This window comes from Mastigoproctus giganteus, chromosome 1 (assembly GCF_048544385.1).
Source record: "Mastigoproctus giganteus isolate SK-2022 chromosome 1, ASM4854438v1, whole genome shotgun sequence".
In the NCBI taxonomy this organism is placed as follows: domain Eukaryota; kingdom Metazoa; phylum Arthropoda; class Arachnida; order Uropygi; family Thelyphonidae; genus Mastigoproctus; species Mastigoproctus giganteus.
Genome location: NC_143575.1, coordinates 145257431 through 145281404, shown reverse-complemented (window position 1 = coordinate 145281404; position 23974 = coordinate 145257431). Strand labels below are relative to the sequence as shown.

The 23974-nt window shown below is 36.6% G+C and overlaps 1 protein-coding gene across 1 annotated transcript in view; it reads right to left on the bottom strand.

Moving 5' to 3' along the window:
- Elp2 (elongator complex protein 2) overlaps positions 1-23974 on the bottom strand; it is a 407540-nt gene that overhangs the window by 87039 nt on the left and 296527 nt on the right. The window contains exon 16 of the mRNA XM_090382492.1: positions 7795-7916. Within this exon, the coding sequence (XP_090238618.1) occupies positions 7795-7916 (122 nt within the window). The remainder of the gene's footprint in view (positions 1-7794; positions 7917-23974) is intronic.

Below are 23974 nucleotides of genomic sequence, written 5' to 3'. Positions count from 1 at the left end.
TCAAACAGCTGTTCACTCTATACAAATCTCAAATCCACCATGAAATATTGTTCCCACTTCTGGGGCAGTACCCCCCCCAACCTCTCCCAGGCTTCTAGATTCCATTCGAAAGAGAGCAGTTAGGTTAATTAATGACTCACCTCTAATAAAGTTTCTCCACTTTCTATCTCATAGATGCTCTGTTTTTGCTGCATGCCTTTTCTACAGATACTTCCACGGGCATTGTTCTTCTGAAATGGCTTCTATAATTCTTGCTCTCTCTTTCAAAATAGTCCGAATACGTGCTGCCACCAGCCAACATCCATTTACTGTCCAACTTCAAACTCACAGAACCAACTTTTCATCTTCCTCATTTATTTATTCAACTGCCGTTTTCTGGAACAACCTTCCTTCATATGTATTTCTGGAAAATTACAGTCTACAGAAGTTCAAGTCTAATGTCAACAAATATATTCTATCTTCTTCTCAACCTCCAACCCAAGCATGGTACTAAGCACTATAGGTTCTAATACCTCTCGTGTTTTGGGTTTTCATGAGAGAGAGAGAGAGAGAGAGAGAGAAAAGATGCCAGGCCTCCACCAGGCAGCCAATATCATATCCATAACTTATTCTTCAGTATTCAACCTTCTCTTCTCTCTATATACCCCTTTCCTACATCATCCCACCCCATCACATAACTGATGATTCATTACTACTGGAATTCATCCAAATTTTCTCCATTCTCAAAAACAGTTACTTCCCAGTTCATAATCCTTAAACAGCTAATCTAAATCCCTGTTTAAATCACATTGATTGTCTCTAGGAAATCCCACCTGGTTTCCTCAGGACTTTCCTAAGCTTTATAAGCCAGTAACTTCACACATTTTCTCCAGTTCCAGTAGTTCATTCCATACTACAGCAGGAGCCAATATAACAGGTAAGCCTTCAGCATATTTTCTGAGGTTATTGACTGCACTGTTCTTACTGTAGTTTCCCATCTATTCAGAGTTTTACAAGTAATAAATTTCACATAGGTAGTGTTCTGATCATTGTTATCTCCTTTCCGGCCCCAATTCTCCCCCCTACAAGAGTAACCCAATGTATACTTGCATGTATACCAATGCTAGAAGTATAGTAAATAAATTTGATGAATCTGAAGTGTTGGTCAAGACATCAAAGGCGGATATTGTTGGGTTATCAGGGACGTGGTGTCACACAGATATTAGGAATTCAGAATTGGAATTTGGGAAGGACAATGCATACAGAAAGGATTGACAGGATAGGAAGGGAGGAGGTGTTATGCTGTTAATTAAGAAAAACATAAAATCAAAAGAAGTGCATCCAGTGAGTGATACAGATGAACAGTGCACTGTTGAGTCAGTTTGGTGTGACATAAACACTGTGAAAGCAAAAATAAGAGTAGGAGTGTGTTATAGGCCTAATGACTCGAATGAGTATAATGAACAATTGTACAGAGAAATAGAGTGGGCTAGTAAATCAGAATATCTTATAATGGGGAATTTTAACTTCCCAGATATTTACTGGAACTTATAGATTGGTCACTCACACACTAGTAAGACCTTTGTGGATTTATTGGATTGTTTTCTGCAGCAGCATGTTCGAGAGGCAATCAGAGAGGGTAATACTCTTGATCTGGTTATTAGCAGTGATCACAGTGTACTGATGTGGGATTTACTTAAAGATAATAATTACCATCAGGGGTAAAGGAAAGGGTTTTTGCTTCCATAAAGTTGAGTACAGTGGTCTCAGACTGTTTAAATTCTGTACGGTGGGATCAACTGATGATGTTACCAACAGCAAATGCTAAGTGGGAAGCATTCAAGGAATTAATTGTGGAAGCTACTAAAAGTTTCATGCCTATTAAGAAATATTGTTCAAGGTTTAGGCCTAACTGGTTATCAAATGAACTAATGAGACTCGTGGCAGAGAAGAAAAATGCATGGATGCACAAAAATCATCAGGCGACACAGAAGCCTACGCCAGATATAAGCTAGTCTGTAAGCAAGTCACAAAGGAGGTTAGGCAGGCGAAGGCAGATTACAAAAAATCTTTGGCAAAAGATGCTAAGAAAAACAGCAAAGAGTTCTTTACTTATGTAAACTCTAGAAGGAAGGGGATGAATCTGATTGGTCCACTTCATATCGATGGTTTGGTTTGATCTTGCTCAGATAGCAAACAAACTGAATGAGTATTTTGCATCTACATTCACACATGAGGAGTTATTAAATTTTGAAAATGGCAGAAGGTTATCAAATTGTAGCAGGGTGCTTAATGATTTTGTAATAACTGAGAGCAAAGTGGAGGAGAAATTGTTGAAGTTAAACATAAGAAAAGCACCTGGGGTGGATGGGATCGATTCAGTTATATTACAGGAGGCGGCAAAGGAAGTAAGCAAACTCTTAGCCATAATTATGAGAGCATCCTTGGATTCAGGGGAGGTCCCCATGGACTGAAGATGTGCAAATGTATCCCCAATTCACAAAAGGGGGATCAAAAGGTGGCATAAGTAATTACAGACCAGTTAGTTTAACTTCTGTTCGGGGGAAAATAATGGAATCACTGGCTAAAGATGCATTTCAGGATCGTCTAGACAAGACTGCAGCAATAATTCAGACACAGAATGGGTTTGTTAAGGGAAAGTCTTGTCTGACAAATTTGATAGGATATTATGATGTGGTTTCAAAGGAACTGGATGCAAAAAAATAATTCTGATATCATATACTTGGATTTCAGGAAAGCTTTTGACACTGTTGAGCATGAAAGCTACTGTACAAATTGGAGCAGAATGGTATTAAGGGTAAATTGCTACAATGGATAAAAGGATAGTTGTGTGGAAGAAGACAGAAGGTGGTAATCAATGGGTGCTGCTCTTTGTGGACTAATGTTATTAGTGGAGTCCCACAGGGATCGGTATTGGGTCCAGTGTTGTTTTGTATATTTATAAATGATATTGATGAAGGTATTTCAGGCTTAGTGTCGAAGTTTGCAGATGATACAAAGGTTAGCAGGGTTGTAAATGACAGTAATGGCAGTGTGCTACTGCAACAGGATCTAGAAAATTTAGGCAAATGGGCTGAGAAGTGGCAACTGAAGTCTAACATTGACAAACGCAAAGTACTGCATATGGGTAGAAGTAACCCCAAAGAAACGTACCAACTGTGTGGTACTACATTTAAGGTGGTAGAAAATGGAAGACCTGGGAGTAATTGTGCAGTCAGATATGAAGTTTTCTGAGCAATGCAGACAGGCTTCCAGAGCAGGTCATGGGGTTTTTGTCAATGATATACAGGAATTTTTCTAGCAGGAAAAAGGAGGTGATTGTCCCACTGTATAAGGCAACGGTCAGACCACGCCTTGGGTACTGTGTACAGGTCTGGAGGCCTCATTTTAGGAAGGATGTAGATTTGCTTGAGCATGTACAGAGAAGGGCAACAAGATTGGTGAGGGGAATGAAGGGATCCCTTACCAAGAGAGGCTTAAGTTCTGCAAATTGCAGCAGCTGGAGACTAGGCACCTGCGAGGTGATCTGATTGAGGTGTATAAGGCCTTGAATGGGTTGATCACGCAGAATTCTGATGGGATTCTTCCACTTGTTCAGATTACAAACCTAAGGGGGCATAAATTCAAATTGAGGAAAGACAGATGTAGAATAGATGTGTGGAAATTTGCCTTTAGCCAGCAGGTGGTTAATTGCTGGAACAAACTTCCATCTGTTATTGTGGAAGTTGATAGTTTAAATAAATTTATGGAGGAACTGGACAAACATTTTGATGGAATTGTTTTGTAATTTTTTTTTTTTTTTTTGGCTGATGCTGCATAAGCTCATACACTTGCTTTCTTGCATCACATGCCACTACTACTATTTCAGTGATTTAGTTAAATCAATTTTGTTTTTTGAAATTTTATTCATATACAAGGGGCAGCAGCTAATAAGTATTTACCCTCACCTAGAAATATTTCTTAGGAATTTGAAACTTTACTGGCCATTTCATCTTCCTCTATTTAACTACATATTTTTCTCAACTGTGGATAAGCTCATTCAGACCTCTTGAATAGAACTCCTCACTTTGAGCAGAAAACTAGGCTTTCACTTCTTTAGTTACCCCCTTTTAATTCAGAAATCTGTGACGCTGTAATGGTTTCTGCATTTTAGGAAAGAAGTGTGAAGGTGAGAAGTCAAGAGAATAAGGTAGTTGCTGCAGATGTTCAAAGCCACACCTGATTACAAAGTCCACTGTGAAAGTAGCCTTTTGAGCAGGAGCTTTGTTGTATAGGATGTCGACATCAGCTTCAGCAGTGGCATACAATGCAAAAAAGCAAGCTTGTACAATATCAGTCACAAAAAAAAAAAAAAAAAATATATATATATATCATGTGTGTGTGTACTCTGTATGCACAAAAGATGTTTTATGTGACAACACCTAATAAATTTCGAACAGCTAGAACCGAAATCATGAACGATGTAATTTATGCTCACGCCTACTACTTACTCTACTGTGAATGTTAGTGATAAATAGGATACACACCTCCGCTGCTTACTCTGCCGAATCAACGTTTGGAAGAAGTTAGGCCAATAGCCTAATTATCCATTTGATTGTAGCCATATGTTCAACAGTATGATTTCAACAATACACGTATTTGTATTGATACTATCATGTTTCTCTGTCATGCTTTGTTGCAAATTACACATGCAGTGCTACGAGGTCTGCAAGAAATGACAGTATCCGTACATAATACGCTATTGAAACTATGACTTGGCTCAGGATCTCAATGATTCAAACAAGCACGAGATGGTAACGTGCTTGTACTGTGATAACTGCAAAGAAACGCGAAAACTTCAAGTGTATGATATCACAATTAATATTTGCATCCAGTTCCTTTGTGACCGCATCGTAGTATCAAATGAAATTTGTTAAATTAACAGGTCCGCAATTACTCGTGTCACCCTTTGTGAATTGAAGATACATCTGCTCACCTCCAATCCGTGGGGAGGGGACCTTCCCTGAATCCAATGATGCTCTCATAATTAATGCTAAGAGTTTTACTTCCTTTGCTGCCTCCCTTAATATAACTGGATAGATCCCATCCATCCCAGGTGCCTTTCTTATGTTTAACTTCAACAATTTCTTCTCCACTTTGTTCTCAGTTTTTTTTTTTTTTTGGAGTTGTTGGCGCATAGGCTTCTGTGGCCATAATGCACATCCCAAGGTTTTTGCAGTACTTTGATCCAAGCCCGAGGCAGGAATCGAACCCGCAACCTTTGGGTTGCCAGGCAGGCACTTTACCCACCCGGCTAGCCCTGTTGGCATTCTCAGTTATATTACAAAATCATTTAGCTCCCTCTTAAGAGTTTGATAAACCTCTAGCCTCCACTTCCCTACAGAATTCCCCATGTGAGAATTTATATGCAAAATACCCACTCAGTTGTCAGCTACCTGAGCAGGATCATTAACAGTTGAACCATTGATACCAAATGCAGCAATCGATCCATCCCCTTCCTTCTACAGTTTACATAAGTAAAGAAGTATTTGCTGTTTTTCTTTACATCCTTTTCCAAAGATTTCTTGTAATCTTCCTTTCTTTTCTTGCCTAACCCCCCCCTTTGTGATTTGAATACAGACTAGCTTATATCTATCATAAGCTTCTGTGTCGCTTGATACTTTACATGTATCCCATGCATTTTTCTTCTCCGCCACGAGTCTCATTAGTTCATCTGACATCCATTTAGGCCTAAAATTTAACAGTATTTCTTAGTTGGTATGAAAAGCCTAGTAGCTTCCAAGATTAATTCCTTGAATGCTTCCCATTTAGAAATTGCTATTGGTAATTCATCCATTGGTACCACTGTATAGAATTTAAAAATTGAGTCCACCAGAGTCACCATTACGTAAGCAACCCCCCCCCTTTACCCCTGATGGTAGTTACATCTCTAAGTAAATCTAACATCAGTACGCTGTGATCATTGCCATCTAGTAGTTCTTTTATCTGCAGATTTTTAATGTATGAATAATCATTGCTGATAATCAGATCAAGAGTATTACTTCCCCTGGTTGCCTGTCGAACATGCTTCTGTAGAAAAATGTCTGGAAAGTTCAAATCCCCTATTATAAGGCATTCTGATTTACTGGCCCACTCTGTTTCTCTGTACAGTTGTTTGTTGTACTCATCAAAGTCATTAGGTCTATAACACACTCCTACTCTCATTTTTGCTTTCCCAGTGCTTATATCATACCAAACTGACTGTTTCCTCAACTTCGTAACCTCAACTTATTTGCAGAGGTTTTTCTAGTACTCTCAGTAATGCTGTAACCTTTAGAGTCCCAGATGTCTGGCAACATGACCTTGTTAGTAGATAACTGAACCTTGGTTTGCACTGTTTGTTCACCTGTTTTGTTACTGGGTCATAGTTCATCTTTTCCCAAAGATTTCTTGTAATCTTCCTTTCTTTTCTTGCCTAACCCCCTTTGTGACTTGAATACAGACTAGCTTATATCCATACATACCCAGCATACAACCATCATGAAATTTGGTCAAACAATTCAGACATTCTCTCTAGAAAGCTAGAACAATTGTACAGAAAACTTTCCTGTGGAACTTCTCAGAACCCACTGGGTTGCCACCTTAAATGTGTGCAGTAACTTGTGCATTATGGTGCAAACAGACCCATGGCCAATGTTCTCTTCATCTACTACAAAATTTATAGTCATGAATGTCTTCAAGGACTAACTGTTCCACTTAGCCATAATGGCAGTCTGTGGTGGAGATGGGGCTTTTCTTCTCTTGGGTCATTGCACACTCTGCTTTGCCTATAACTGAACTGTCCCCCCCAGTCTCATTTGTTTTGCTTCTTTGCCTTGCAAATGAGAAAAGTTTATAATGGAACAGACTTCAACCTTGTACAGTATGCCTACCTCTTACTGTATTTATGGCTCTAGTTCAGTACCTGATGAATCTAAAAAAAAAAAAAAGAAGAAGAAGAAGAAGAAATAAGTACTTAGAGACTTTGTGTGTGTGTGTGTGTGTGTGTGTGTGTGTGTGTGTGTGTGTGTGTGTGTGTGTGTGTGTGTGTGTGTGTGTGTGTGTGTATATATACACACACAATATCAAATCTAACTCTTTTTCTAGGAAGGTAAATAATTAACAATTATTGACTGCCCTTTGTTTAAATAATGATTGTAATTAATTTCTGTAATTAATTCTTACATATTATTATTTGGACCTGATGATGAGAAAAAAGTGACTTCCTCAGACATCGCTATACTCTTTAAGTGTTTCTATTGAAGTATATTTAATTTATCCATTGCAACATTTTGGTTAAAACAGCTTAATCTTTCACATGGTAGATTAGTTTGCTATTGACACTAATCTACCACAAGATCATAGCCTGTGTCGTTCATTCCCATATTTACAGATATTTTGCTGAATATCATAAGAATTAAGCAGATACCAAAAATTCACCTATTAATGAAACATAAAGAATTTAAACTTATAAGATACTGAAAAGAATGCAACTTACAAGAATTAGCTTTACAAAATTTAAAAAGGATTGCAGAAAACAATGTCCAAAAATTAACAAAATAAAATTTAAGAGATAGGAACAAAATTAAGCAAAAACAGAACTAATAAATCTTAACTCAAATCTCTTTCAATCCACAGGAACACCAGGGGCTTCACAAAGAGCATTATCTCACTGTGGCTGCCAAGTGAAAAAACTGTATGGGTCCTATGTATAGACACGCCGGTGGCTACACAAAAATGCTGGCAATTAGTTAAAGTATAACTTAAAATACTTACTTTCTTGTCCCTAGATGATGTAGCAAAATATTGTGAGTCATGGGACCACGAACATGACCATATGATCCTAGTATGAATTCCAGTTGTTTTGTCACTGTAAGCAATCTTCCTGTAAGGTACAGCTGAAAGATTAGAATTTTTAGTAAGAGTCATTTTTATAATTATTATAAAAATAAAGAAATATTAATCTTATATAAACATATCAAAAGATCGTATAACTTTACTTATGTGCAGTAATGTATACTGGCATGGTTCTAACCTGGTTGAACATTCCCCATATTCAGCACTGCTATGTGGAATCAGACTGTTAGATAAGAAGAGAAACACATGGATTAGGCAGCAAACTCAGGTAAAGGACATTCTTATCAAAACTAAAGAACTAAAATGGTCTTGGGCAGGACACATAGCTCGAAGACATGATGACAGATGGACTAAGAAAATAACAGAATGGTATCCGAGAGGAGCTAGAAGAAAACCTGGAAGACAAAGGCAGAGAGGGATAGATGAAATTCATGAGTTTGTGGGTAGTAAATGGATGGCCAGTGCTCAAAACAGAAGGAAATGGAAAGGCCTTCATCCTGCAGTGGATTGAAAATGGCTGATGATGATGACGTGAAATTGTTAAAATGCCAAGCATGATATGGGATAATTTGTTATACTTCAAGCTTCTTTGTGCATCTGCCAGTTCTCTAACCAAGGTCCACTTTATGTCAATTATTTTTCTTTGACTGAGATTGACAGAACTAATTCTACAAAACATTTACTACTTCATCTACTTCTTTACCTGACAAGATCAAGAATTGAATGAAACTTGTCCACAAAAAATTTAAAATTCAAACAAAAATTATCTTTGTCCTTCCACAACCACATTTTTTATTATTATTATTATTTTCTATCAGGTACGTGAAATTGTTAATTTTGTTTTCTTATTAAACATATACTATTCCATGTGAAACTTTACTATACAAATTGAAGCAGTGTGGAATTGGGGGGGGGGGGGGGGACAAGTTACTGCTATGAAAATAAAGGAGCAAATTACTGTTGATAAAAGGGATGGTTCAGTGGGAAAAGAGATAGAGTAACTTTCCAATAGGCACTGCTCCTCTTGGACTGTTATCAGTGAAGTTTCCCATGTTTTACTATTGGGCACATTGCTGTTTTTAATAATTATTAGATGAATATCAGACTCAAATATTCATCTAATATCAGACTCAATGTTTAAATTGGCAGATGAGACAAAGGTTGGCAAGATATGTGTGAGACACATGACCAATCCTGCATGCCCAGCACCATGTTAAAAATTAAGTCCTCAAATCACAGAGGACTTAAATCTCATTAAGTCCTCTGTGATACTCTGATATAAAGCATGTTTAGCCATGGCATATCCCCACATAGTTTTTCCAGTCTAAAAGACTTGCATTCATATGAATACTGAAAAGGTCTTCAGATTTATTCGTCCCTTTAATTTTCTTTACAGATAAACCCTCATCAGCAAATCTAACATGTTATTAAATGAACGACCTTAGTGCTATCTACCTGAATGATGATGAGTTTTTATCTTTTCAATTAGTTTTCAGTTGGTGATTAAGCACATATGGCCATTCTGGCATGCAGCTTTATGCACAGTATTTCTAATTTAAATGGTGGTGCAGGCAGGGAGAAAGAAGAATACTAAAAATTTGTTTTCTTTTGAACCTTTAAGAACATTTTTATGTTGTTTCTCTTATTTGGACCATTTTGCAAGTGTAGAGGAGTGATATCTGATGAGGGAACAGAGATTAGAAACAGTTCTGTGCATAATCTCATTGAATAACAAGTATTCAATGCAATGTGAAGGATGTATTTCGTATGTTGTCAAATTCAAGATATCATTCCCGAGAATCATCATGTGCATAGTTTTTGAATGTTTCAGTTTTTAGTGAAACTAAACTACAGAAGGTCATTAAAATAGAGCCAATATCCACAGGTTTATCTGCATACAGTAGTACTGATGTAAATTCAAACATTAATAAAAAAATAAGCCTACACCACTTCTACAGAAAAGTGGTGTAGGCTTATTCCTTCTAACTATGTTGCCAAATGATAAAGGCATTGTCCACAAATTGGATCATAATCTGGTGCACCTGGATTGTTTGGAAAGAAAGCCCTGAAGTTATGAAGGCTGCTCTATGAAGATTTTGTTGATCAGGTGGGGGAGGAGTGAAGATGGGTCCTCAGACTTAAATCTCCCTTCCCAATGAAAATCTACGATTTTTAGAATGCATGGAGAATGTTAAATTTATTGATTCAACGTCAGAGCAAACCAGCATATCATAAGGTGGATAGTAACGACTCCTAATTTTGCTAAGTAAATATTGTTGGTGTTGAAGGAGGGAAGCAGAAAGAATGAGGAAAGCCATTTAAATATACTGTAGTTTGTCCGGGGTGGAATTCTGACTAATAGATGAGCAGGAAAGCTGTCATTCTGAGTCTTCATATAAATAATAGCAAGTTCGAAATCGATGATAATAATAGATAGGTGTTAATGCTGATTTTACTCTTAAGTTTAGGTGAGGTCTCCCCCCCCCCCCAAACAAAATTCAGGTTTCGATTCAATATTTAGTGTAAGTACAAGTGATGGAACTGTCAAATAACTTCATAATTTTGGACTTGAAATCAAGAATGTTCAAAATGACCATGCCTAACCCCATAGATAGCTTTGCTAATGTGTTGTAGATTTTTAAAATTTTTATAGTCACTTTTTCTGTGGAATCTAAATTTTGATGAGTTTTCTGGAATTTAACAACAACATCTAAAGATAATAAATCTATAACCTATATTATACATTTGTAATTGAAGTTGCTTGTATCAGTAATAGTACTGGCAAATGATGCAAGAAAGCAAGCTTAAAAAGCACCAAGGTTTATCATTATAGTATGCTTTTAAACATTAGCTTACCTTGTAAAAAAATGATAAAAAAAGTCTACACCTTCAATTAACTTATCAAAGTTTTCTGAGTGATGTAAACATGATAAGTCAAGTGTGTTTTACTTTAATAGCCAATTTTAGGCAGCTTGCTTATTTATGATGTGTCCAAATCAAGAATAAATACAAATCAACATAATAAATTTCGTTTTAAATATTTAGAAAATGACATACAGTACTCTCAATTTTCTGGGATAGATGGTAAAAAAAAAAAATAAAATAAAAAAATAAAAAATGCAGGATAACTGATTTCCCAGTTAATCCAAAAATACAGAAGTCCCCAACATATGTAAGATATACATTCCAGGGCTTCTTACGTAAGTCGAGTTTTACGTAACTCGGAATGACTAATAAAACATTGCTGCCATATCTCTGATATGCCAAAATTACAAAAACCACATAATATCCTCTCAGAAGAATGAAGAAAAAAATGCAAATTACTGTACAGTAAAAACTGATATGTATTTTGTAGCCTTGGTTATTATAGTTGCCTTCATTGGTGCTGATCCCTTCACCATTTCTTGTATTCTGTCTTTGTCCTTTATTATTGTGTTCACCATTGACACTGACAAATCTGAATTCCGTGTGATACTTGTTAATGTTTGACCATTTCCATACATCCTTATTATTTTAATTTTCTGATCCAACTCGATAGCTTTCCTTTTCTTGGTAGATTTACTAGTACCGCTGTCACTTATTCTCTTAGTCGGCACGATGATAATGGTCAAAATGAAATTCTCTCTAAAGAACTTCACGGGGTTAAGGCATAAACTCACCATTATCACTGCACGTGAGCTCACATTTTACAAAACCACATTTCTGGAGGTCACCACCATAAAACAATAGAAACAATTTGCACTCTCCGGGTTATTGGGTTTTTCTGTCAGTACATCTAATTATAAATAGGTAGTAAACTCGATCTTATTGCATCTGAGGTAATACCAGTAACTGGAATTTTGTGGGTTTTTACGTTATTATGGTGAAATGTGTGTCCCCTTCACTGAAATCTTCAGTCGTATAAAAAAACAAATTTTAAGAATCTTCTCTTCATTCCAATTTTTAAGCTTGTTACTCTGTACCTCACTTTTTTTAAAAAATTTGTGTGCTATGATCGTCGTTATTGATTGCTTATTTTATTTTTTTCCCCCCACTGTTTTAAATTTTACCATCCTAAAAAAAAAAAAATTTTTGAGTGAAAAAAAATTTACGTAAGTCGGGGACTTATTGAACAAAAAATGTTCAGCAACCTACATGAAAAATATGGCGATAGATAAAAAATTAAAAAACTTACTACACACTACTCACGTGCCCAATACAGTGCTTTCCTTTATTTTTTACAAGGTTGATTTTAAATCTAATAGCTTCCCTTTATTTTTTCAATGTTGTGTATGGTTTGGTCACCAACGTTATAATGTTTCATTAAAGATTTAATGGATGCACTGTTTTCAAACTTTTGAATAATTTCAAGATTGTTTAATTGAGAGCACAACACTTTTGTGTTTACCCATTATTTTCGCGATTTCCAAATAAAAAAAATATATTTACTATAAAAAAATTGACATCTCTGACATAAATAACAAAACTTGTCTTTTTGCAGTGCGACAGAACACAACTGGCACGACGCACTAAAACAAACTAAACATTAAATGTTTAGTTTGTTTTAGTTTTAGAGCTTTTTTTTTTTTTTTTTGAGTCGTGGGTGCGAAAGACAGCGGGGGTTGCAAGATAATAGGTATATTAATCTCCCAATAACCACTTATAACGCCACTTTTTGTCACTTATTTACAACTTGCAAAACATCTGTTTATACCTATTCTAATTATTACTTGAATTATGCTTTTTTTTTTTTTTTTTTTTTAATTTGGAGTCTTGAAGTGTCTGGGTTAATCCTATCCTGGTAAATCGAGTCTGCTGTATATTGAAGTTTTTCTGTTCCATTTTCACAGAAATTAATGTTATCAAGATCTAAATTACAGGCTTGCAGTGTTCTTCTAAAACAAGAAACAGCCACTATTTTTCTTACAATATTTACAATAGTACTCCCTCTAATGTTCTTCTATACATTACTAACAGAAATAAAAGGGGCAACCACAAAGCTAGCATTACTGGTGAAGGCATTGTTCTGCACAAATCTATTTTCATTTTTCAAACCTTGATTATCTCATTATCCTTCATTTGTAGTAAAGTTTGTTCTTGCTTATGTTGTTGGAAACTTTTGTTTTGATGTTTTGTTTCACTACAAGTACTTTAATTTAATTTAAAGGTATTATGATTTTGCTTGCACATAACTTAAATAGCTAATACTTACCTCATGCTTTAGCAAGCTGCCCATAAAAGATTGCAACAATGTATTTAAACATTGTATTCTGAGATTAACATAGTTTAGAGCTTATTTAGAAAGCCATTTTAGTGTTCTTCCTAAAATGTGTTCCATCTCACCTGGCAATGACAATGTGTACTAGATATGTTCTCAATTATACTATCAGTTTTACACATCTGTAAGGCATCATAACTTGTGTGTTTGTGTTTCTGCTCATGCTGTTAGCCATTTATTTTTTTTTTCTATTTTCGACGTGTATCAGAACTGCGAAACTTACAAGAGCTTTATACAATAGTAATATCATACCAAATATTTAGCAAAGATATCCTTCATGAATATATGGCACTGGAATATAAACAGGTAAATACAACCAAATTCTTTTGGGCTTTCTTTATGCATGTTATCACTACGAATTTAGCACATACAAGTAGATGTTGCAATAAACTCTACCTATCTGTTTAATGCATTACAAATGCTTTATGTGGAAGAATGGCTAAGAAAGTTCTAAATATCCTCATCAAAAACAAAGGAAGTATATAACTTGCTTCTCTTGTATGTACTTGCCTTTTTTTTTTTTTTTTTACAGATAAACAGAATCAGATATGGTTTAAGCCTGTTTCCACTAAGGGAGTCAAATCAAAGCCATGACAATCTATCTTTCCTTCTTCAAACCAAATTAGTTAATTACTTCAAAGAGTTTGAACAACCTCATGACGCTGCAGTAGGTATACAATATACCTGTTTTAAAGTAACCTCCAATTGTGCATAGAGCTGTCTGAACAGTGTTAGAACTAATCAGGGTTGTCTGAAGGATAACTACATTGAACTTCTAGAGTGTCAGCATCTTTACAGATAGAGGAATCCTCTCAGCATAACAAGAATTCACGCACCAAGTCTGTTATTAATTTTTCACTTCCAACAGGGAGCATGCATGCCAACTTTTCACAATAAGTGTGAACATAGGTGAACAAACTTTTAAAGCTATATTTACAATAATAATAATTTACTGCACTCCAGTAGCTCCTAACTTGCTTGGTGTTTGTAGGTGGCTTTTCTTTATGTATGGCTGCAACATTTTTATCTATTGGATTTGCACCACTTTCATCATCAATGTGTACTAGATACGTTCTTGCCAGCCTCTTCACAAATTCTCTAAGCAATCTTTTATGTCCTTCAATATCATGAGAATATACCAGCATATCATCTTGACATGCAATAACTCCTTTGCTGAGCAAACTTCCAAGGCTTGATTCTTCAAATTATGGAAACTAGACAGAATTTCTTGCAACCTGCAGGAGCCTGCAAAGCTCATATATTGCTCATATTAGCATTAGCATTAATAGAGGCAGATGATGCAAGAAAGCAAGCTTATACAGCGTCAGCCAAAAAAAAAAAAAAACCCCCTTCCCATGTCACCCATCCATTCGCTCCAAAACTTTGTCTAGTTCTTCCTTAAATTTATTTAAGTTATCAACTTCCACAACGACAGATAGAAGTTTGTTCCAGCAATCAACCACCTCACTGACTAAGTGAAAATTTATGCACATCAGTTCTATAAATGTCTTTCCCCAATTTGAATTTATGCCCCTTCAGGTTTGTAATCTGAGCAAGAGAAAGAATCCCATTAGCATTTAGCCTGCTCAAACCATCCAAGGCCTTATACATCTCAATCAGATCACCTCACAGGTGCCTAGTCTCCAGACTTGTAATTTGCAGAACTTAACCTTACTATACTCTTACAAATATAATGGATATATAGTAAACCCCCGCGAATAGCGGGGGTTACGTTCCTGAGAAATGTCGCGAATACCGAAAACGCGGATACTGAGTTATGGCTCCCATAGTAATAAAGGGGTTCCGTTCCAAAGTATGAAATATATAAAAAAAACTAGTCTAAAATTGTGTCTATGTATGTATTATATGTACCTTCATAATATGACTATGTACATAGACAGTACATAGTGAAATGCAAGCATATGTCATCGAAATGAAAATAAGAAACAATTTAATATTAAATGTAATATTTATTAGAAATTTCAAAAAAATCTTTCAAACCAGCGCCTTTGCTAGCAAAAAAACTTATCCCGCCAGTGCTATCACCAGTTTCGCTAAAGTGTTGATAAAGGAGTTTTGCCTTTTCACGAATGATGAGTGAACTTAACGGAATTTTATTTTGAGTTCGGTCTTCTATCCACAGATTTAAAGCTTTTTACATTTTTCCTAATTTAACATCACGAGTTACAGAGCAAATTTTTGAAGCAATTAGCACGTTTTCACAGACACTACGGTTGTGTTTTTTTTTTTTCAGATTTTTTGATAGATCGTACCGTTGACTCATTGATTTTATAATGTTTTGCCACTGAGGAGACACTTTCACCATTAGAAATTTTGTCTAATAACTCAATTTTATTCGCTAATGTCATCACCTTCTTTGATATTTTCACATTTCTCTTGTTATTCGTAGCCATATTTTTGTACGGGTTAGAAAGAACTTGTCCAAATAAAGTCACTTTCTTCCGTTAACACACTCAAAAAAGTCTGTTTTACACTGCAAAACGGTAGATTTATCACTTTTGTAAGCATATCAATTTATAAATTGATAAATTTATAAGCATATAAATTAAAAGCAAACGACGAAACCTTCCATGACAAGCTCATAACACATACTGAACAAGGATCAGCGAAAAACATACACGCTCACTATTTTGTCACCCCCTCCCCCACCCACTGAACGCTGTTTTGACCGGGAAAGATAATTTTAGCCACGTCCATGTTTTTTTATGGCGGAAAATATTCACGGCGCTTTAAAATTCACATTTTTTAGGTTTCATTTTATATTAAATCAGCGTTCGCGAATACGTGAAACCACGAATAGTGGGGGTTTACTGTATTTTTTTTAATCTGAATTAAATGCTTGTAGGGCAGAGAAAAGTGAAAATTATTATTGAGGTTTGAATATAGTAAATGTTAATGTTTGGAAAATACTGGATTTTGGAAATAAGGAGGATACAAAGGATGTGAATTATATAGAAGTTAAATAGAGACAAGAGTAACAAGTACTGTATATGCAGATGTGTGGAAAGAGGGTGAACTGAAAGTAAATAAAACAGTGGACGGTACTGGGGAAGGAGTGGTCAATTGTGAACAAGCGAGAAAGGGTTAATAGGAGCATAAACAACAGGACCAGGTAATTAAGAACTTTTGATCTAAGTCACATCTGGGCACGTGTGGACGGTCTGGTATTCAGGTCAAAAAATCCGCCAGGGTGGCGGATTTTTTGGTAAGTTGACAACATTTAGCATGGAAAGTGTAAACAAGAAAATAGCTACTTTTGGGAGACAATCGGCATAGTTGAAAGAGCGTATTTCTAGGGTGTTAAATATACAGAAAAAACAAGGAAATTACAAGAAAGGGTTTCGTTTGTGAACGAGGAGGACGGCTGTGGTCAATTTTATTTTTAGCAAACAGGAAGCAATGAAAAATTAAGCATAGTATTGGGATTGGTTGAAAATCTTGTGGGAGGAAGTCCAAAATGCTGAGGAAAACTGGTTTGGATGAGAGTTTGTGAGTTGTGGATTCGAGTTTGGTTTTGAGTTGTTCGAGCTGGGAAAGAGAAGTAAGATGAGGAAGAAAAAAAATAATAATAAATAAAAAATAGTGAAGCAGAGAGGACATGGAGAATTTTTTTTAGAGTTAAAGTCTGGAGTTTGGAAATAGTGAGATATGAGAGAAAAGAAAAAGAAACAAGAGAGTTATGGAAAGAACATGGAGAGTTGTAAATTTTTTTTGGAAGTGTGCACATGTGAAAAAAATATTCTGAAGAGTAAAGTAAAGGTAGAGTTGGCCATTGGTAGGGTTATCAGCGTGCCTAGCAACAAAATCACATGATGTATTTCTGAAGTAAATAAATGTGTAGGAATCTACAAGTGCATCTAGGGTCAGGCCCATTGAGATAGAGCCAGATGTGTAGATATTTTAGCCGAGAATCTATGTGGAAGGAATGTCCAGTCCAAGAGCCCCGAAGAGATAGACTGCCAGAGATATTTGAAACGGATGTAAAAAGTCTGTCTGCCATGGAGGAAATCCAGAGCGCAAAGGAATTGAAGGCAGCCCAATTCAGAACGTAAGTGTGTTCCAGTTTTTATTTAACCCCAAACTCATAGACACATAAGCTAAACTCTGTGAGAAATTTGTTTGATAGTGTCTTTTAAAGGAAGTCCTTTTGTAACGTACAAGTGAGTTATTAAGTTGGGTTAGATTATAGATAAAGTTAATGACCATGAAATAATGTAAAAGGGGTAAAGAGAGAGGGGGAAAAAAAAAAAAAATATATATATATATATATAAGGGAATTAATAATAGGATAAATCATAGGCATAGTAGGATGAGAATGTGGTAACCTATCTTATTATTCTGGACAATGTGTTAACATGTGCTAATATAACAGATAAGATTCTAGGTAATGTGTTAATGTGAAAATGGAAGAAAAAATTTATTTTATTGAAAAACCTTGAGAGAAAAGGGGTACCCGGCCCTGTATCAGAAGAGAGAGTAACTAAGATAGAAATAAGTGATGAAATCATTTACATTGATTTGTAGTAAGAGATAACTGATGTAAAGCGATATGTGTAAAGGAAGAGAAGGGTTGTGTTAATCAACGTAAATCATGTATACATATGAGGAATATTTGAGAATAATTGATGATGTGTGTAAGATGGTGAATTGTCTTGCATCGTAGTTATACAGGATTGTTAAAATTAAAGTATCCCTACGTAGAGGGCTCTGGAGCAAGTTCTAAGGCTTGTACTGAAGAGAAATTTGGACAACAGGTACAATAAAGAATGCGCTCGGCATTTATTAAGAAAAAAAAATTAGTTACAAAATTTGTTACTGTATGGCGCATAACTATCTTCATTACGATTATGCAAATAACTTACGTTATTTGCATAATCGTAAGTTAATGCCACAGTGCCACTACTCAGCTCTACTGTACTGTATAAAAGCAAAGCAGTCTCTTCAAAATCATACAATAGATGTTTGCCTGCACTATGGCAGCAATGCCAACAACGTTGCAGATTAGTGAAGCATTATTAGTGAAGCTGTACTATCAGAACAGCACCAATGCAGCTGTGACTATCAGAGATTTCCGGTATCAGAAGCCCATAAGGTGTGAACCTATGACTGTTTGTGCTGTCCGCAAAATGATTGCAAAATTTGAAGCGACAGGACATATTGTTGGTGTTCAACCTAGGCGCACAAGTCATCGAGGAGGTAAGACATGTTTAGATTTTTTAGGATTGGCATTTTCCAACATGGACCAGAGGAAACTAAAGGTAAGTATTTATGACTGAAGCTGAAGAATCACAGGTAAGTGTTTTTCTTGTTATAACATTAGCCTATTTACACATTTCTGACCCGTTTGCATTGCTTTGCGATCGCCATATCGCTAGCGGCAGCGATTGTGCAGTAACCACCTACTATTTTGTCAAGGCTCAGAACTGTCGAAATAACAGAAATATTACTATTATAAATGGTGAAATAAGAGAGCTTATCTATCATATAGAGTACATTAATATACTTTATTTGGGGATTTTACACAAAATTAAAATAGTTTTCTTTGTTATAGAACTAGAAATTCAAGAAACTTCCATCCCCCCACAAAACTTTAAACGCTAATATCTCCAGTTATCCTGTGAATTTTAGCACAATTTTAGTATCGCTGGATAGTTTTCAATGTGTTCTAACAAGCTATTAAGATACAGAAACTCCAAACAAATGCAAAAAAAAAAAAAAAAAAAAAGCACGAAAATACACAAGATGTTGATTTCGAAACCGGAACTAAAAATGCACTAAAAACAGACATCGATCGCGAAACACGGGAAAACACTCCTGCAAATAGAAAAATGCCCACCCGGGCCTCTTAGTGCTAAGGGAAATAGAAAGCCAAAAACTCAAGAAGCAATTGAAATGCATGAAATCCTGGGCAAAGAAGTTGTAGAAAAGCTGGCTTCTACTGCAAACATAAAGGACCCATAAACCAAACAACATTTGGAAGACCTCATGGCTGCTAGCAGAATCATAGTTGCAGTACGCTTACAAATAGTCCAATACTGGACAATATTAGAAAGCACAGTGAACAAACTGAATGTGGAAAACAAAAGCCAGAGTTGAGGCTTTAAACTCTGAAAAGGAAGCATATAAAAGCATAAATGTGCAAACTTATGCACAGGCTGTTGGAGCTGCCACAAACAAAGATCAGGCTCAACCTAAAGAGATAATAACAAGGACAAAAAAGACTGAGTCTCCCAAAAAGGATGCAAATGTAATAATATTAAAGGTGACAGAGAAATCCTCATTAAAAATAGTGAAGAATTCAAAGAAACAGTATTGACTAAACTGAAACCTCACTTGAAGGAAATGAAAGTTAATAGCCTTAGGAAAACCAGAAACAATGGTATTCTGATTGAAGCAGCCACTAAAGAGGATATAGAAACTATACAGGGACATCCTGATATCCAAAAACTAGGATTAAAAGCTGAAAAGCCAAAGGGTAGAAACCCAAATATTTGTCTTTGACATGCCTAAGACCACCCCCATGAGAGAAGTCATGATAGACTTTTATTATAAAAATTTCAATGAGCAATTAACCTTAGATGAAATGGCTAAGGAATCCCAAATCAAACATGGAACAACAAATAAAAAAAATGGCCAATTAAATGCCATTGTGGAACTTTCTCCAAGGCCATGGACAATCTTAAAAAATCAGCAGAAAATCTATGCTGGCTGGACCAGCCATAGATTCAGGGAATATTTTCCAGTTACAAAATGTTAACACTGCCACAGATTTGGTCATACAGCCAGGCAGTGCCAGCAAAAAGACCCTATCTGTGGCCACTACACAGTCACTGGCCATGACTATAAAAACTATAACAGTAGAACCACACAATCTAAGTGTGCTACATGTAAGTTGGCCAAAACAGACTTTCACCATAGTCTTAGGGACAATAATTGTCCCAGCTGTCAAAAAATGGTAAAACAGCTTAAATTGAGAACCAATTATGGACCTTAATTTAAACCAGACTTGTGACAAGCTCTAAAGTTCATCCAATTAAATGCTCACAGAGCACGTACAGTTGTGGATCAAATCCAGCTTAAAGCAGAGGAAAATAATATAGATATCCTGATAATTCAAGAGCCATATACTCATCAGGGTAGGGTTCAGGGATACTCTAGAACATACAGAATAATAGAATCTTCACATGAAACCTCACTAACAGCAATAGTAATTAGAAATCCTTCTCTTGCAGTTACAAAGGTTAACTCTCCATGTGTCCAATTAGCAGTTTGTGCACAAATAATTAGTCAAACAGGATCCTTCCATGTTGTATCCCTCTACTGTAGGCCAGGAGAGGATATAAATCCCAGCATTCATTATCTACAAAATGTATTGAGAGTTCTTCCAAATTTTAAGATAATAGTCTCCATGGATGACAACTGTCGGTCAAGCCTTTAGCACAGCCATGTACAGTTGACAGACCAGGAACACATAACGGCAAACTACTAACAGACTATCTAGCTACTTCTACCCTACAGGTAATAAATAGACCCCACAACCTACCTACCTACAGTAGTACACTGTGGGAAAGTGATATAGATATAACTTTGGCCACTGCTTCCATATCTACCAAAATTACAGATTGGATGGTCCAAGAAGCTTGGACCACCTCAGACCATAGGGCTATAACTTTTACCTTAAAGAGACAAATAGACAGCCAGATACAGCCGCCTCAAGATATAATCAGATACAACTTAAAGAAAGCCAACTGGCAGACCTTCACAGTTGAAATCCAAAATCAAATATAACAGCAGCAGACTCAGATCCATAACAACTATAGCCCAGATGAACACAACCTAAATGTCACAATTATGCTTCAAAAAGCATCCAATCTAGCATCCAATCTTCAAAAAGCATCCAATACCCAAAAGAAAACTGAAGAAAAATGCTGTTCCCTGGTGGTGCCCTGAACTTGATATACTCCGGCAAAAGGTGCACCAGGCCAGAAAACACTTCCAGAGAGCAAGGGCAACTTGGCCCCAGAATGAGGTTGATGCTCTGAGAGATTCCAATAGGAATCTCAGAAACTCATATACTGCTCTAATAAGGACAAAAAAGAAGGAATGTGGGCGGGCTGGTGGGTACATCTGATAATGCCAACCCTTGGGGTGTGGTCTACAGGATTGTCACCAACAAACTGCCAAGAGGTGATGTGGTGAACTCTACAACTAAGGCAGATGCAACTGCAACTCACACTTGGGCGGACTCCGTAAATAACATATTAGATCATTTAATTTATTATGATACTCACCTTTTTATAATCTGCATTGATGTTGGAATAAATTGGATGATAATTTTAAATTTAAGTTAGCATGAATAAGTTAGGATTTAAAAACAGAATTAAAATGTGCGCAAGGAAGTAGAAGTGCACATCTTCGTCCTTGGTTGTCAATGTTGAAATTTGAAACGATTTTAGTTATACGGTTGGAAACACAAGGCCAATAGCCATAACAAGTGGCTTTCGTTTTACACGTCTTCAGTTGGCAATGGTAGAATGAGAGTAAACGTGTGTATTTAAGAAGACTAGGTTCCCGCGATGCTCCTGGATACACGTGGAAATCTCAGGTGCATGAGATTCCAGACCGGTGCTATGTTATAGGGTAGTTTGGAATTTATTACTTGAAGAACAAAAGGTTGCCCACAGGGTTCAGTACTAGATTCATTCTTTTGGACCTGTGTGCTTGATGAATTCCTTACAAAAGGTTTAGGCCCTACAGACAGGGTCACCTTTGATGATGACCTTGTCTTATTGGTAAAAGGTAACACCAGAAGGGTGGAGGAAGAAAGAGCAAATGTGGCACTCAAACAATTGCAGGAATGGGTGCTAATCCACATGTTCAAAATCTTGGCAGAAAAAACTAAGTGTATCCTAGTGAAAGGAAATCTAAATATAAGACAACCACCAGTGATAAAAATAGGTAATACCTCAATTCTCATGGTCCAAGAATTGAAATACTTAGGCATAATTCTAGACTCCAAATTAACTTTCTATCCACACCTGTCATACCTGGCTAAAAAAGTCCAAAACTATGCTGGAACGATTGCCAGAATCAGCTGAGCCAGTTGGGGTCTCAAGCGCAGAACCCTGGCACTCATTTACAGAGCAGTGTTTTTACTTGTAATCTCCTATGGTGCTGGCGTATGGTTCCATCGCACAGCCATAGTTAGAAACAGAGCAAAATTTAATAGCATTCAAAGAACAATCTCATTAATAATAACTAGAGCATGCTGTACAGTTAGTATCCCGGCCCTGCAAGTTTTGGCCGGTATCCTATCACTGCACCTTGAACTTGCAAAAAAAGGGCTATATTATAGACTTATAAAAGGAATCCCCATGGGTTTCCTAGGCATAACCCCAAACTTTGCCAATGACATCAAGGCAGAGAAACGACAAATTGCCACACAACTACATCAGATATGGCAAACTGAATGGGAGCAAGAGACCAAAGGTGCTACTACCAAAACGTTTTTTCCACAGGTGGCTATGGTTATCCCAAAACCACCTAAGTGGTATGCTCCAGGACTTTATACCACATTTCTATTGACAGGTCATGGATCCGTTAAAGCTAAATTGCACTCTTTGGGACTGGCCAATGACCCCCACTGTACCTGTGGCAAAAGTGAGGATTAGGGACACAAGTTCTATATGACTGTGTAATCTACGAAAATCAACGTAGACATTAATCACAGAAATTGGACCCCTTCCTAGGGGCCAAGAACACCAATTCATCATGGAGGAGGTCTTTTTACAAGGCCTTCACCAAGTATGCTCAAACCATTTTTGAAATCCGCCAAACCTTGCAGAGACACTCTTCAACCAGTCCCTGTGGCAAATCAATAGACCAAATATATAACCAGCCCATTTCCCTCCCCATGCCCAATGAATGACAAAATCTCTGCATGACTGAATATACCTGAATTGACTCAGAAATTACCGGGACTTTACTAGAGTTGACACCCTGACCCTGGGAACTCCTTTGCCTGATTTCCAGTGGACCATAGAGGTAGGTTTTTTTTTTTTTTAGTTTTTTTTTTTTTTTAGGAGCATTAGCAACTTAAGGCCATATTGCTCCGGGATATGCGGTGGTCATTCCCTGACCTTTCCGCATCCTCCGTATTTGGTGGTGACGGGCTCGAACCCCGGTCTAATCAAGAAGCATGTGCTACGCACTGCTGCTCCTTCCCACCTGGCTACGGAGGCGCCATAGAGGTAGGAAAATAACCAAATGTGACTGATGGGAATAAAGGCTGGCTGGTACTGCCCTCATCATAGCATATGTCCAACCAAAATAGATTGAGTTCCCAAACATGACAACACTCATAGAAAGGACTTTAAAGAGACTGGTATAGACATGCAGCCAGGGTTACCTGTCAGCTGGAAAAAACTAGTAAGCTGCAGGTTTCTGAAGTATGCTAGTATGAATGAGGATTGAATGTAAAGGCGAGAGTATGAAAGGAAATGCTAGGAATGGTGAGTGGATGATAATTTATGCCTCTGAGTGTGTGAAGGATGAATGTGTGAGAAGGGGTGAGTGCTGAAAGAGTAAATGTGGAAACTGAGTAAAATCAGCAAATGACTGGGGAGTTGGAGTGAAATGGACTGGGTGAATGTAAGAGTGTAAAAGTGTGTGCCTGGATGAGGAATGAATGCAAGAAATAATGTGTTGAATGTATAAATGTCAAAAGCAGAATGTAAAAGTATGACAGGAAGTTTGTTTAAAAAAAAAAAAAAAAAAAAAGGGAAAAATTTAGCATTAGTATAATTGTTATATAAATGTGTA